Source organism: Saimiri boliviensis, chromosome 17, assembly GCF_048565385.1.
Source record: "Saimiri boliviensis isolate mSaiBol1 chromosome 17, mSaiBol1.pri, whole genome shotgun sequence".
NCBI classification, from domain to species: Eukaryota; Metazoa; Chordata; class Mammalia; order Primates; family Cebidae; genus Saimiri; species Saimiri boliviensis.
In genome coordinates this window covers 52196830-52209471 of record NC_133465.1, presented here as the reverse complement: position 1 = coordinate 52209471, position 12642 = coordinate 52196830, and the positions used below count along the sequence as shown (strand labels likewise).

At 46.7% G+C, this 12642-nt stretch overlaps 1 protein-coding gene and 1 non-coding gene across 2 annotated transcripts in view; one reads left to right on the top strand and one right to left on the bottom strand.

Annotated features, from left to right (window-relative positions):
* Positions 1-8051, bottom strand: part of ITGB3 (integrin subunit beta 3) — a 58523-nt gene extending 50472 nt beyond the window's left edge. Inside the window, exon 1 of the mRNA XM_010330278.3 lies at positions 7909-8051. Coding sequence (XP_010328580.2) covers positions 7909-7987 — 79 coding nt within the window. The 5' untranslated portion in view covers positions 7988-8051. The remainder of the gene's footprint in view (positions 1-7908) is intronic.
* On the top strand, positions 2327-2388 carry LOC120367009 (U7 small nuclear RNA). The gene has a single exon (XR_005581511.1). It is a non-coding gene; the product is annotated as a U7 small nuclear RNA (small nuclear RNA).
* Positions 8052-12642: the final 4591 nt, after the last annotated feature.

Sequence of the window (12642 nt, the reverse complement as noted above, 5' to 3'; positions counted from 1 at the left end):
TAAATTCTGATATATCCATATAACATTATGGATGGCTGGAATTATAGCTCTTGGGATAAATAATGGAAAGCCATAAACTGACATAAAAAGATGCCTAGAGCATATTTTTAAGAGACAATGGGCCAGGCACAGTGGCTCACACCTGCAATCCCAGCACTTTGGGAGGCCGAGGCAGGTGGATCACCAGCCTGGCCAACATAGGGAAACCCCATCTCTACCGAAAATATAAATATTAGCTGGGCATGGCGGTGAACGCCTGTAATCCCAGCTATTCAGGAACCTAAGGCAGGAAAATTGCTTGAACCCGGGAGGTAAAGGTTGCAGTGAGCCAGGATCATGCAACTGCACTCCAGCCTGGGCGACAGTGAGACTCCATCTCAAAAAAAAAAAAAAAAAAAAAAAGACATCATCCTATTATTGATTATCCTATTTGAGAAATAATAATAATGATAAATAATTACATATGTTGACATATACACATATTTTAAAAACTGCAGTAACTGTCAACAGTGGTTATCTTTAAAGAGAAGGCTACAAAGAACTGGCATTTGTACTTTCTGCATTATATTTCTAAGCTGCCCGACTTTTTTTTAATAGTACAGTTAATTGGCCAGGCGCAGTAGCTCACGCCTGTAACACTTTGAGAGGCCAAGGCTGGTGAATCACCTGAGATTGGGAGTTCAAGACCAGCCTGGCCAGTATGATGAAACCCTGTCTCTAATTAAAATACAAAAATTATCCAGGTGTGCTGGTACCTGCCTGCAATCCTAGCTACTCAGGAGGCCGAGGCAGGAGAATCTCTTGAACTCAGGAGGCAGAGGCTGCAGTTAGCTGAGATCGTACCATTGCCCTCTAGCCTGGATGACAGAGCAAGACTTCATCTCAAACAAAATAAAAATAAAATAATAAGCTTAATTACTTTTATAAAGCAAAATAAAATTAAAGCTAATTTGAAACGTCCTCTGTTCTGCCTCTCTTTTGACATTGCATTTATTTAAACGTAGGCTCCCCAGAGTCTACTGGGCTTTCTACAAACTGTACCTTCAGTATCAAAACCTCTTGGAATGGCAAACTCAGCAGGAACACAAGAATGAGCTTTGGCGTATGGGTTGGATGAGGAGATGCTGCTTAAGGAATATGAAATTTCAGTTAGACAGAAGGAGTTAGTTCAAGAGATCATTCCATTAGCAAAGAGCTGTAGGGTTGACTACAGGGACTTTTTTTTTTTTTTTTTTTTTGTGACGGAGTTTCGCTCTTGTTACCCAGGCTGGAGTGCAATGGCGCGATCTCGGCTCACCGCAACCTCCGCCTCCTGAGTTCAGGCAATTCTCCTGCCTCAGCCTCCCGAGTAGCTGGGATTACAGGCACGCGTCACCATGCCCAGCTAATTTTTTGTATTTTTAGTAGAGATGGGGTTTCACCATGTTGACCAGGATGGTCTCGATCTCTTGATCTAGTGATCCACCCGCCTCGGCCTCCCAAAGTGCTGGGATTACAGGCGTGAGCCACCGCGCCCGGCCTGACTACAGGGACTTTTAAAGTGGCTAATGAATGTGTCTTTTGCCAAACTTCTGAAGCTCTCTTCTAGTGCAAAATTTTTAAAGCTTGATTTTAACAATAGGATCTTATTTTTTTCCCAAAGAAATCCTTACATGAAATCAAAATTGTTCATTAGTTAAAGGAGCTCCAGTTGAAGGTGGCGGGGAGGAACAGGAGCAAACTGAAGTCTCTCCCTTCATCTTCTCTGTCCCTACTTTGCAGCCCGAGGACACCAAGAGACTGAGGCCCAGAGGTAAGATGACTTGTTCAAAGTCACCAAGCAAGCTGATGGAAAGGCCTGAAGAGCAGCGAACCGAATGTAGGTTTCTTAATGCTAGTCCCATTGTTCTTTCCACACTAGTTTTTCTCTATATGAAAGGAAGTACTATATATCATGGGTTTAAGTAAAGGAATACACACACACTCACTCACACTCACGCAAACACATACACACACACGCATGAGAATCATAAATGCAAGAAGAAATGTCTGAACAGAACACATCACCTGATTAATATGAATATTATAGGGGAATAGATTAGAAGGAAACCAGCAATTTTAATAACTGACAATGATCCTATGTAGAAGATCCTATTTGAGAAATAACAATATTTGTTATTTCAACTTTTTAAAAATGAATACCACCTCATTCTTTCTCTCCTTGAATATTTAAACATCTTCACTAACTGAACTAAGAAATTGAACTAACTCAACTATAAAACAGAGAGAGAGGGTGAGAAAGTAGTCTTTTCATGGGAACATGACAGAAAAACAGAAAGAAGACATCTAGTGTTACAGCTCTTTTAGAATTTGTCTAGCAGGCTTTCCAGTTTTTGCCAGAAAGCTACCCACCCACCACCCCCCAAGAAAAGCCAAATGGGTTGTTTTTTCAGAGATGGTACCAAAAATGTAAAAAGGTAGAACAGCCCCAGGTTTACTTAACAACTTCTGGCTTCAAGCATCATACAATATTTGGCCACAAAATATCTGTTACTCTTACGAGCAAGAATTGTTAAGTGTTGGTTGCCACAGAATCCTCTCTAATATCCTGAAGTCTTTAACTACTTAGCACGTGGAAAATCTAATGGCTTATATATAGCCAAATACATCTATCCAATTAGAAAATTTAGAAACTGAAAGCTGGGTAGCACCTCCAAGGTTTAATGGAGCCAGTCCCACTACTTTCAGAGTAATTGTTCTAATACCAAGGATGATGAAGTGGCCTCAGACAATGTCTCAGGCCAATGTCTTCCCTCCCAGGAGGGAAAAAAAGTTACTGACACATGCAGCATCACAGATGAATCCCAAATGTATTATGCTAAGTGAAAGAAGCGAGACTGAAAATCTATACACTGCATGATTTCATTTGTACGACATTTTGTAAAACACAGAACTGCAGAGACAGGAAACAGATCAGAGGTTGCAAGAAACTATGGTTGAGGGTAGGGTACTGATTACAAAAGAGCTTGGGGCTACTGGGCATGGTGGCTCACGCCTGTAATCCCAACACTTTGGGAGGACAAGAAGGGCAGATTGCCGGAGCTCAGAAGTTCAAGACTAGCCTGGGCAATATGGTGAGACCCTGCCTCTATAAAGAAAAAGAAAAAGAAAAAAAGCTTGGGGGAACTTTGGGGGATGATGGAAATATTCTGTATCTTGATAATGGCAGTGGTTACTTGACTGGATGCATTTGCCAAAATTCATAGAACTGTATGCACTAAAAAGGGTGAATTTTCGGCCGGGCGCGGTGGCTCACGCCTGTAATCCCAGCACTTTGGGAGGCCGAGGTGGGTGGATCACAAGGTCAAGAGATCGAGACCATCCTGGTCAACATGGTGAAACCCCGCCTCTACTAAAAATACAAAAAAATATTAGCTGGGCATGGTGGCACGTGCCTGTGATCCCAGCTACTCAGGAGGCTGAGACAGGAGAATTGCCTGAACCCAGGAGGCGGAGGTTGCAGTGTGCCGAGATCGCGCCATTGCACTCCAGCCTGGGTAACAAGAGCGAAACTGTCTCAAAAAAAAAAAAAAAAAAAAAGGGTGAATTTTACTATCCATAAATTACACCTGAATAACCTAACCAAAAAAAAAGAGTGTTTCTGGTGAGACTGTGTGCATGGACAAAAGGCAGATGTTATCATTTTTCTGCTGGAGAGTCTCACGTTTCAATAAATGCCAGCAGTTCCCACACAGGGAATAGGTAGTTTCCCTAAACAGAGTCATTTCCCCGCTCCCACCTTCATTTCCACTAGTGGTCTAAGCTCCACCAGGCACAGTGAGCTTCCCACTCAGGAAGGGCCAAGGTTCAGGAAGAGGGAGCAGAGGCGATGGGGTGAAGCAGCAGACCTGCTCTGTGGGCAGCAGAGGACTGGATAAAACCAAGTGGTTTATCCCTGAAGCTGCTCAGTCACTCTCTCGGTTAATTATCTGTCTGCTGATTCATGAGTTGTGGTTCCTGTGGGAATGCTTCCTGGAGATTTCTGCCAACAAGGGAAGAAGGGTTCTTGGGACTGGGAGGGGATGATAACCAGAGATCCCAAGTAGGGTGGGGAGCTTTAGAGGAGAAATGTGTATCAGGAAATTCTAGAGTCATAGCCAGACTCCCCCTCCTCACTGTGGTGTGCTTGCCTCATCTTATGGTCTTCCCAGGAGACCTCTGTCACTCCTCATCTTTGCCCTCACACCCACACGACCGCCAGGGAGAAAGGGGAATGTTGCCCTTTTAATGGCCCCTCCCAGGAGGGAAAAAAAAGTCAAGCACTTCACAGAGGATCCCTTGAGTTTTTCACACTCTCAGATCACAGGTTTAAATGGTGCAACAGTGCAGTGGTCCAAATGCCCAAAGAACTCATGATCTCAGCAATATTTTAATACCATCCAGATTATCCAAATGGAGCACTTGAGGATCTTATATGAATGAATGCAAATATTCAAATATTGGGTTTCTTAAAGTGAGGCACATCATCTATAGATGACTTTTCTTCACATTCCATAGATATTTATTTTCTGCCTATGTGCCAGGCACTGGGCATAGAGTATTGAACAAAATAGACACGTCCCTCTCCTCATGGAACTTCTAATCTTACAGATGCTTTTATCTTCCTGTTTTTTCAGATAAAGGGCTTGAGGTTTTCTCATGGGTAAAGCAAATGTATAAGCCTCTTTCCTTCTTGGCTTCTTCTGTGGATTCTTGCTGGGTTAGAGCGGCTGAGATACGCCATGCCAGCAATGAGGAATGAGTTGAAATAAAAGGGGCCCCCTCTCACATATGTGTGGGGGAAAGGACCCCATCAGTCTCATTCTGGAAACCTGCACAGTGCTAATGCATGAAGCAGTAGCAGCTTTTGCCTTCAATACATAGTAGAGAGAGTGATAGGAAAAATAATGACAATAGTAGTTGTCATTTACTGAATAGTTTTTTTGTGTCTCTGTCTCATTTAATCAGCATAATCATAGAGGCACTGTTTCCTCTACCTTACAAATGGGGAAACTGAGCTCTCAAGAGATTAGGTAACTTCTTTAAGGTCACACAGCCAACAGGAGACAAAGTCAAGAATCAAACCCACATCTTACTGGCTTTAAACCATAGCTCTCCCTTTCTGAAGCCAACAAGCCTTCCGCCTGTGTTTCTCCAGGACTTGAGGATTCCTGCAGAGGGCTTCAATTGGAGAGTTTCTAGGATACAAACTCCAGAAGAGAAATAACCATCTCAGCTTAGACCTAATCAGGTCAGAATAAAAACTTAAACACGGGGAAGCCACAAAACCCATACTTCCTGGGTGACGCTAAAAAGATCATCTTTGTACATAAAATTAAAAACTTGATGCTCTCCTCAATCAACCTCTCTTCTCCCCAAAGCAGGCTCTCCTACTGTGGGACAACGTTTCTGTGCCACTCCCATACCCACTTAGCTCTTTCTGTGCCCCTTCAACACTTGGAGTCCCAACACAACACAAAGGTAGATGTTATCATTTTTTTTGCTGAAAAGTCTCACGTTTCAATAAATGCCAGCAGTTTCCACATGGGGAATAGGCAGTTTCCCTAAACAGAGTCATTTCCCTGCTCCCACCTTCGTTTCCACTAGTGGCCTGAGCTCCACTCTGCTACTCTGGGACAACCTCTCTGTGCCACTCCCATACCCACTCCCACCATCTGCTTGCTTCCCCAGGGATCTGATGACCCTGCCACCAAAACTGGGATGGCAGATACAAATATGGTAGAAACTGCTTTGCAGGGCTGGGGCCAGGGTATTACTCTGGAAGTCTGACTTTAGAGCCTCTGCCCTTAAAAACTACCCTACATAGCTTCTCAGAGAGAGTGTGGGGCTTTCTCAGCACAACCCATCACCACTTCTGGAATTGCCCCAAACACAAGATTAATCTGTGAACCATCTCCTAAGGATTTTTTAAATTATTATTTTTAGTAGAGATTAGGTCTCACTATGTTGCCCAGGGTGGTTTCAAACTCCTGGGCTCAAGCAATCCTCCTACCTCCACCTCCCAAAGTGCTGGGATTACAGGCATGAACCACTGTGCCTGACCAGATGCCTTAAAGGATCTTTTAATGCAAACTTAGGTATGACAATGCAGTAGAATCCAATACACTCAAAAGTGAATTTAGAATACTATGAAAGTAAGAAATGTTTAATGGCAGCAAAAATTGTTGTAAGTGCATGGAAGCAGGCATCTCTGTAGGAGACAGCTGAGCTGCCCTGGTGGATTTCTCCATTCCCTGCATCAACAGCCAGCAGCATCTGACACAAGGCTCCATATGTCCCAGGGCAGAATGCTGGAGACTCCTATTTCCGTGTCTCAGTCAGCAGGCTGTTCACTGCAGGCTAACACTATCAGCTGATCTGTTTTAGTCTCTATCACATGCGAAGTTCAACAATAACCACTGCAATATTCCCCTATACATCAACTGTAATCCCTCCTTCAAGATATCCTGGCCCTGTCCAGGATAAGACATAGGTCTATACATACACAGAAGAGTCTTGAAGAGAATCACTATTTTCGAATAGTTTATCTTTGAAGTGAACTTATCAACAAATCTTCCCTTTTTAAAATAAATCCTGGCCAGGTGCGGTGGCTCACTCCTGTATTCCCAGGACTTCGAGAAGCCGAGGTGGATGGATCACTTGAGGCCAGGAGTTCAAGACCAACCTGGCCAACATGGTGAAACCCCGTCTCTACTAAAACTACAAAAGTTAGCCAGGCGTGGTGGCAGGCGCCTGTAATCCCCGCTACTCGAAGGAAACTGAGGCAGGATAATTGCTCAAACCCAGGAGGCAGAAGTTGCAGTGAGCCAAGAACGCATCACTGCACTAAGCCTGGAAGACAGACTGAGACTCTGTCTCAAAAAAGGATAATAATAAAATAAAATAATCCCTTCTTCAGGGTCTAGATTGTTTTATGGGTACTACAGTTTTTATTAAAAATGCTTACATGCACTCTGTGTCATCTCTGAGGCAGAGGCAGCCCCAGCGGACCAGGAGCCAGGGTTTCTCCCCACCCCAGGCAAAATCACCAAGGAGAGGACCACGGGCAGCACCCCGGGCTGTGCCCGCTCCAACCCTCCGCCCCAGCACCAATGTGGCTGAAAGCTGACTGCCCTGACGGCTGACGGTGTGCGCAGCAGCCAGAGACAAGGCCAGCTATCCCACCGGCCCAAGGGAGTCTTTTCGTGGCTCCCCGAATACACTAGAGATTTTTCGGGTGCAGGGTCTGCCCCGGGAGCAGAGGCACCCGGGAAAACCGGAGGAGGCAAAGCCCTCGTCCTGCTCCAAAACAATCTCACAGGAAGCCAAGTTGAAGAGCGGGGCGGGAGGAGAAAGAAAGGAAAAAGAAAAAACCTTCTGGAGAAATCCTAACACCAGGAGAAACTGGAAATGTGGGAAAACTGGAAAATGCGCGCGCTCGCACGCTCTCACCGAAAGAGCCACAGCGGCATCCCCCTGCCAAGGCACGGGAACAACCCCCGGAAGCCCCACCTCGCCTTGGCTCCTGGGCCAGTCGTCCTTGGCCCGGCGGGGACCACCCGCGAGGCGCTCAGCCCCGGCTGATATCGGGGCTCAAAGATGCGCCGACCGCACCGTGCGCTCCGAGGCGGCCGGGAAGGCACTCAGCCTGGCTGAGGGCTTCGGCGTCCCGGAGGACCCGCCCCCAGGCACTAGACACCTTTCGGCCCCGCCACCGCCGGGCCTGGAAGGCCCACAGCTCCCGGCTCCGACGGCCCCAGCCGGGACCCGCACATTCTGAGCGCAGACGCGCAGGACCCGTTCTCCGGGTTTCCCCGCTCCAAGTCCGCAACTTGACCGCGGCACGGATCCTGGAGGAGCTGCTCCCCGCAGAGCTGGAGCCTCACTCACCTCCGACGCCGACGCCCGCCAGCATCCCCAGCGCCAGCACAGTCGCCCAGAGCGGCGGGGGCCGCGGCCGCGCTCGCATCTCGTCCGCCTCCCGCCGCGCTCCGCCCACCCCACAGTGGGCGCCGCGGCCCGCAGCCGCTTTTCCCGCAGCCGGAGGGGAGGGGACGCCGTGGGTGGGACGCAACGGGGCGGGTCGCGGACTCGCGCTTCCTCCCCTTGGGCTTCTCTGGACCCTGCCGCTGACAGGGAACAGTCAGAAAGTGCTGCTCCTCTCCTCCCCCGCCTCCCTCGCCCCCCTCGCCTAGCCCACGGGGAGCCGCCTGCCAGCCGGCGAGGCGGCCGGGCCTCGAGGAGGTCGTGAGAGCATCCTGGTCCCGGAGGTCCGCGACTGGGCGCTTGGTGTGCTCAAAAAGGCCAGGAGCCTGTGGCCCGTCTCTTTACCCTTCCAGTCCCACCTCCTGGGAGATGCCCCCAGGCTCTGTTTCACCTGGATTCTTGGGGCATATTCACTCACTACCTCTAGTTTCATTCATTCACACTGTAATTTATTTGATTGACAAACATCTGTTGAATGCCTTCTCTGAACTAGTTCAGTCCATTATTATTCACTAATTTTTTTCTTGCCTTAGTTTGGTTTTCCGTTCAACTTTAAGCCTATTGAGAACAAAACCACATCCCAAGCTGTGTAAGCAGTGATAGGTCAATGAAGAGCCTCGCCCTACAAACGCTTGCACCTAGCCGGTGTCGAAAACGTTTCAGAACAGTCAGCATGTTACCTCCAAATTCACACTCACAGGCTTTGGGGCTTTATCTATTTCCCTCAAAGGCCTCCTGCCTGACTCCCCCAACTTGTGGCCCCTTAACTCCTACCCCAGTCTTTCTTTAGGCCCCTGGATCTTGCTCAGACTTAAAACCTCTGGAAGCTCAGAGAGGCAAAAATACTACGGCTATGAGCAAGAGGCCACCAGGAAGTAGCTGGGGCAGTGCAGCCTGCCTCAATGTGATAAAAACAAGGCCTGAGGCATCACTTCCCCTTTAGGGCTTTCAGAGTGGCCCTGGGCTTCCCTATGACCCCTTAGCATGCCCACCCCCTTCTGAGACACACAAGATGCTGGACAACTGACCTTGACCCTGTCCCTCCAGCCTATCTCCCACCCTAGTCCAAGAAGATACTTGTCATTCCCAAAAGCTCCATGCCTTCCTATCTGACTGATTTTTCCTTCCTTTTTCCACTTGGAAAATTCCACTTGTTTTTCAAAACATCTCAGATGCCATCTTTTCCGTGTAATTTTTTCTGACAAACCCCCACTTCCAACCCTACCCTTCCAAACACTAGGATACACCTTAATAGTAACACACATCAGCAGAAGTGTCAACAGCAATTTGCGAGGGGAAGAGCCAGCCCTGCCAAGGGTAGCTGGGCCCTCTGACCTGGGCTTTCAGACTGCAGCTCCATCTACTTCTCCTGGCTGCAGAGGGCCTCTCAGCCAGAAGCATTTAAACAGCAGTGTCAATGCCCTGGAGCAAAGTTCACGTTGCATGGCCTGGTTACATCTCTGCCTAGGTATTTACTTATTTGCTCCTTTTGTGTGTGTGTGTGTGTGTGTGTGTGTGTGTGTGTGTGTGTGATGGAGTCTCGCTCTGTCACCCAGGCTATAGTACAATGGTGCGATCTTGGCTCATTGCAACCTCTGCCTCCCAGACTCAAGTGATTCTCCTGCCTCAGCCTCCCAAGTAGCCGGGATTAAAGGTGCATGCCTGCATGCCTTTCCCATATATGTAAAACCAATCTTCAGCCACTTAAGTGTCTCCTCAGTCCATCCTTGCTGGCACCAACCACTTGGGGTGGGCACTGGCCTCAGAAAATAAGCTAAGTTCACAACCCTTGCCCAAGCCCTAGCAAACATGACATGATAGGGCAAATGAGTCCGTGCGGCACTCCCAGCCCCAAGGAAGGCAAAGGAACTAGTTCATTCACATTTAGTATAGTAATTGATGGTTGTGTTTAGATTTACTATCTTGTTATTTGTTCTTTTTTTTTTTTTTTTTTTTTTTTTGAGATGGAGTCTTGCTCTGTGGCCCAGGCTGGAGTATGGTGGTGCAATCCGGGCTCACTGCAACCTCCACCTCCTGGGTTCACGAGATTCTCCTGTCTCAGCCTCCCTAGTAGCTGGGATTACAGGTGCATACCACATACCTGGCCAATTTTTTTTGTATTTTTAGTAGAGACAGGGTTTCACCATGTTGGCCAGATCAGGTCTCAATCTCTTTTTTTTTTTTTTTTTTTTTTTTTTGAGACAGAGTTTTGCTCTTGTTACCCAGGCTGGAGTGCAATGGCGCGATCTCGGCTCACCGCAACCTCTGCCTCCTGGGTTTAGGCAATTCTCCTGCCTCAGCCTCCTGAGGAGCTGGGATTACAGGCACGTGCCACCATGCCCAGCTAATTTTTTGTATATTTAGTAGAGACGGGGTTTCACCATGTTGACCAGGATGGTCTCGATCTCTCGACCTCGTGATCCACCCGCCTCGGCCTCCCAAAGTGCTGGGATTACAGGCTTGAGCCACCGTGCCCGGCAGGTCTCAATCTCTTAACTTCATGATCCACCCACCTCGGCCTCCCAAAGTGCTGGGATTACAGGAGTGAGCTACTGTGCCCAGCCTTATTTGTTCCACTGTTTTGGTTGCTTTCTCAGTTTCTCTTTTTCTGCTTTCTTTTGAGATAATTTTTTTTTCTCTACTGGCTTCCTAGCTACACTGTGTGTGTGTGTGTGTGTGTGTATGTGTTTGTTCTAGGTATTACATATTCCTCCTTATCATACATAGTCTATGTTGAATCAATATTGTACAATTCTATGTAAACTGTAAGAACTTGTAAACTAAAAATAAGATTCTAAGCTCCACCACCCCAGCCATATGAACTGACCCTTCCTCTCAGCCAAGGGCATTCCAAAGTTAATCTGAAAATCTAGTTCAGGCCATTATGTGAAGCATTGGGGAAGGTAGGAGGGGGGTTGAACATGCATCACAGCTGACCAGCATTAGTATCAACACAAAGACCTTAAGACTGATAGAATAGGCTAAGTCTGATAAGAAACATTTACAATCTATTTTCTCTGAAATCTGCCTTCTTTTGGCTTCATCTGCATGATAATTGGTCTCCATAATCCTTTATCCTAACCCAGACATTCCTTTTTATTAATTCTAGGTGTTTAGATAATAACTCTTACAACCAATTGCCAATCAGAAAATCTTTGAATCTCTCTGTGACCTGGAAGCCCCTGTGTCTGATGTCCTGCCTTTCTGGTCTGTACCAATATTCTACTTATATGTATTGATTGACGTATTTTGTCTCCCTAAAATGTATAAAACTGAGCTATAGCACAACAGCCACAGGCACATGTCGTCAGGACTTCCTGAGGCTGTGGCACAGGCATGACCTCAACCTTGGCAAAATAAACTCCTACACTGATTAAAACTTGTCTCTTTAAGTGATTGAGACTTGTCTCTAAGTGCATTAAAAATGGTCCACTGTTTGCTGTCTCCATCACCTCTGCTGAGAAGTCCACCATCCTTTATATTCTTGTTCCTCTGTCTTCTCCCCCTGGAATTTTTTCCTTAACTTTCTATTTTGAAATCATTTATACTTACAGAAGAGTTGCAAAATACTAAAGAGAGTTTTATGTCCTTCACCCAGCTTCCCCTACTGTTCACATCCTAAATTTCTACATCATAATTATCAAACACGAGAAATTAATGTTGATATAACACTATAATCTAGCTACAGAATTTGAATTTTACCACTTTTTCCACAAGTGTTCTTTTTCTGGTCCAGAATCCAATCCAGATCCCTACATTGTATTTAGTTATCATGTCCCCTTAGCTGGCCTCAATCTGTGACATTTTCTCAGTCTTTCTCATTCATCACTTTGACACTTTTGAAAAGTCTAGGCCAGCCGGGTATGATAGCTCATGCCTATTATCCCAGCACTTTAGGAGGCCAAGGCTGGTGGATCACGAGGTCAGGAGTTCTAGACCAGCCTGGCCAACATGGTGAAACCCCATCTCTACTAAAAATACAAAAATTAGCTGGACGTGGTGGCCTGGCCAACATGGTGAAACCCCATCTCTACTAAAAATACAAAAATTAGCTGGACGTGGCACCTTTAATCCTAGCTACTCGGGAGGCTGAGGCAGTAGAATCACTTGAATCTGGGAGGCAGAGGTTGCAATGAGCCAAGATCGCACCATTGTACTATAGTCTGCGTGACGGAGCAAGACTCCGACAGAGCAAGACTCCATCACACATACACACACACACACACACACACACACACAAACACACACACACACGCACACAAAATCAGCCAGTCATGGTGGTACCTGCCTGTAGTCCCAGCTACTCAGGAGTCTGAAGCAAGAGAATCACTTGAACCTAGGAGGCAGAGGTTGCTGTGAGCTGAGATTGCACCACTACACTCTGGCCTGGGGGACAGAGGGAAATTTCGTCACAAAAAAAAAAAAAAATTAGCCAGGCATGGTGGTACATGCCTGTAGTCCCAGCTACTCAGGAAGCTGAGGCAGGAGAATCACTTGAACCTGGGAGGCAGAGGTTACTGTGAGACAAAATTTCGCCACTGCACTCCAGCCTAGGTGACGGAGGGAGACTCCATCTCAAAAAGGAAAAAAAGAAAAGAAAATTCTATTTCAGTTTTTTGTAGTAGTGTGTTTATGTGG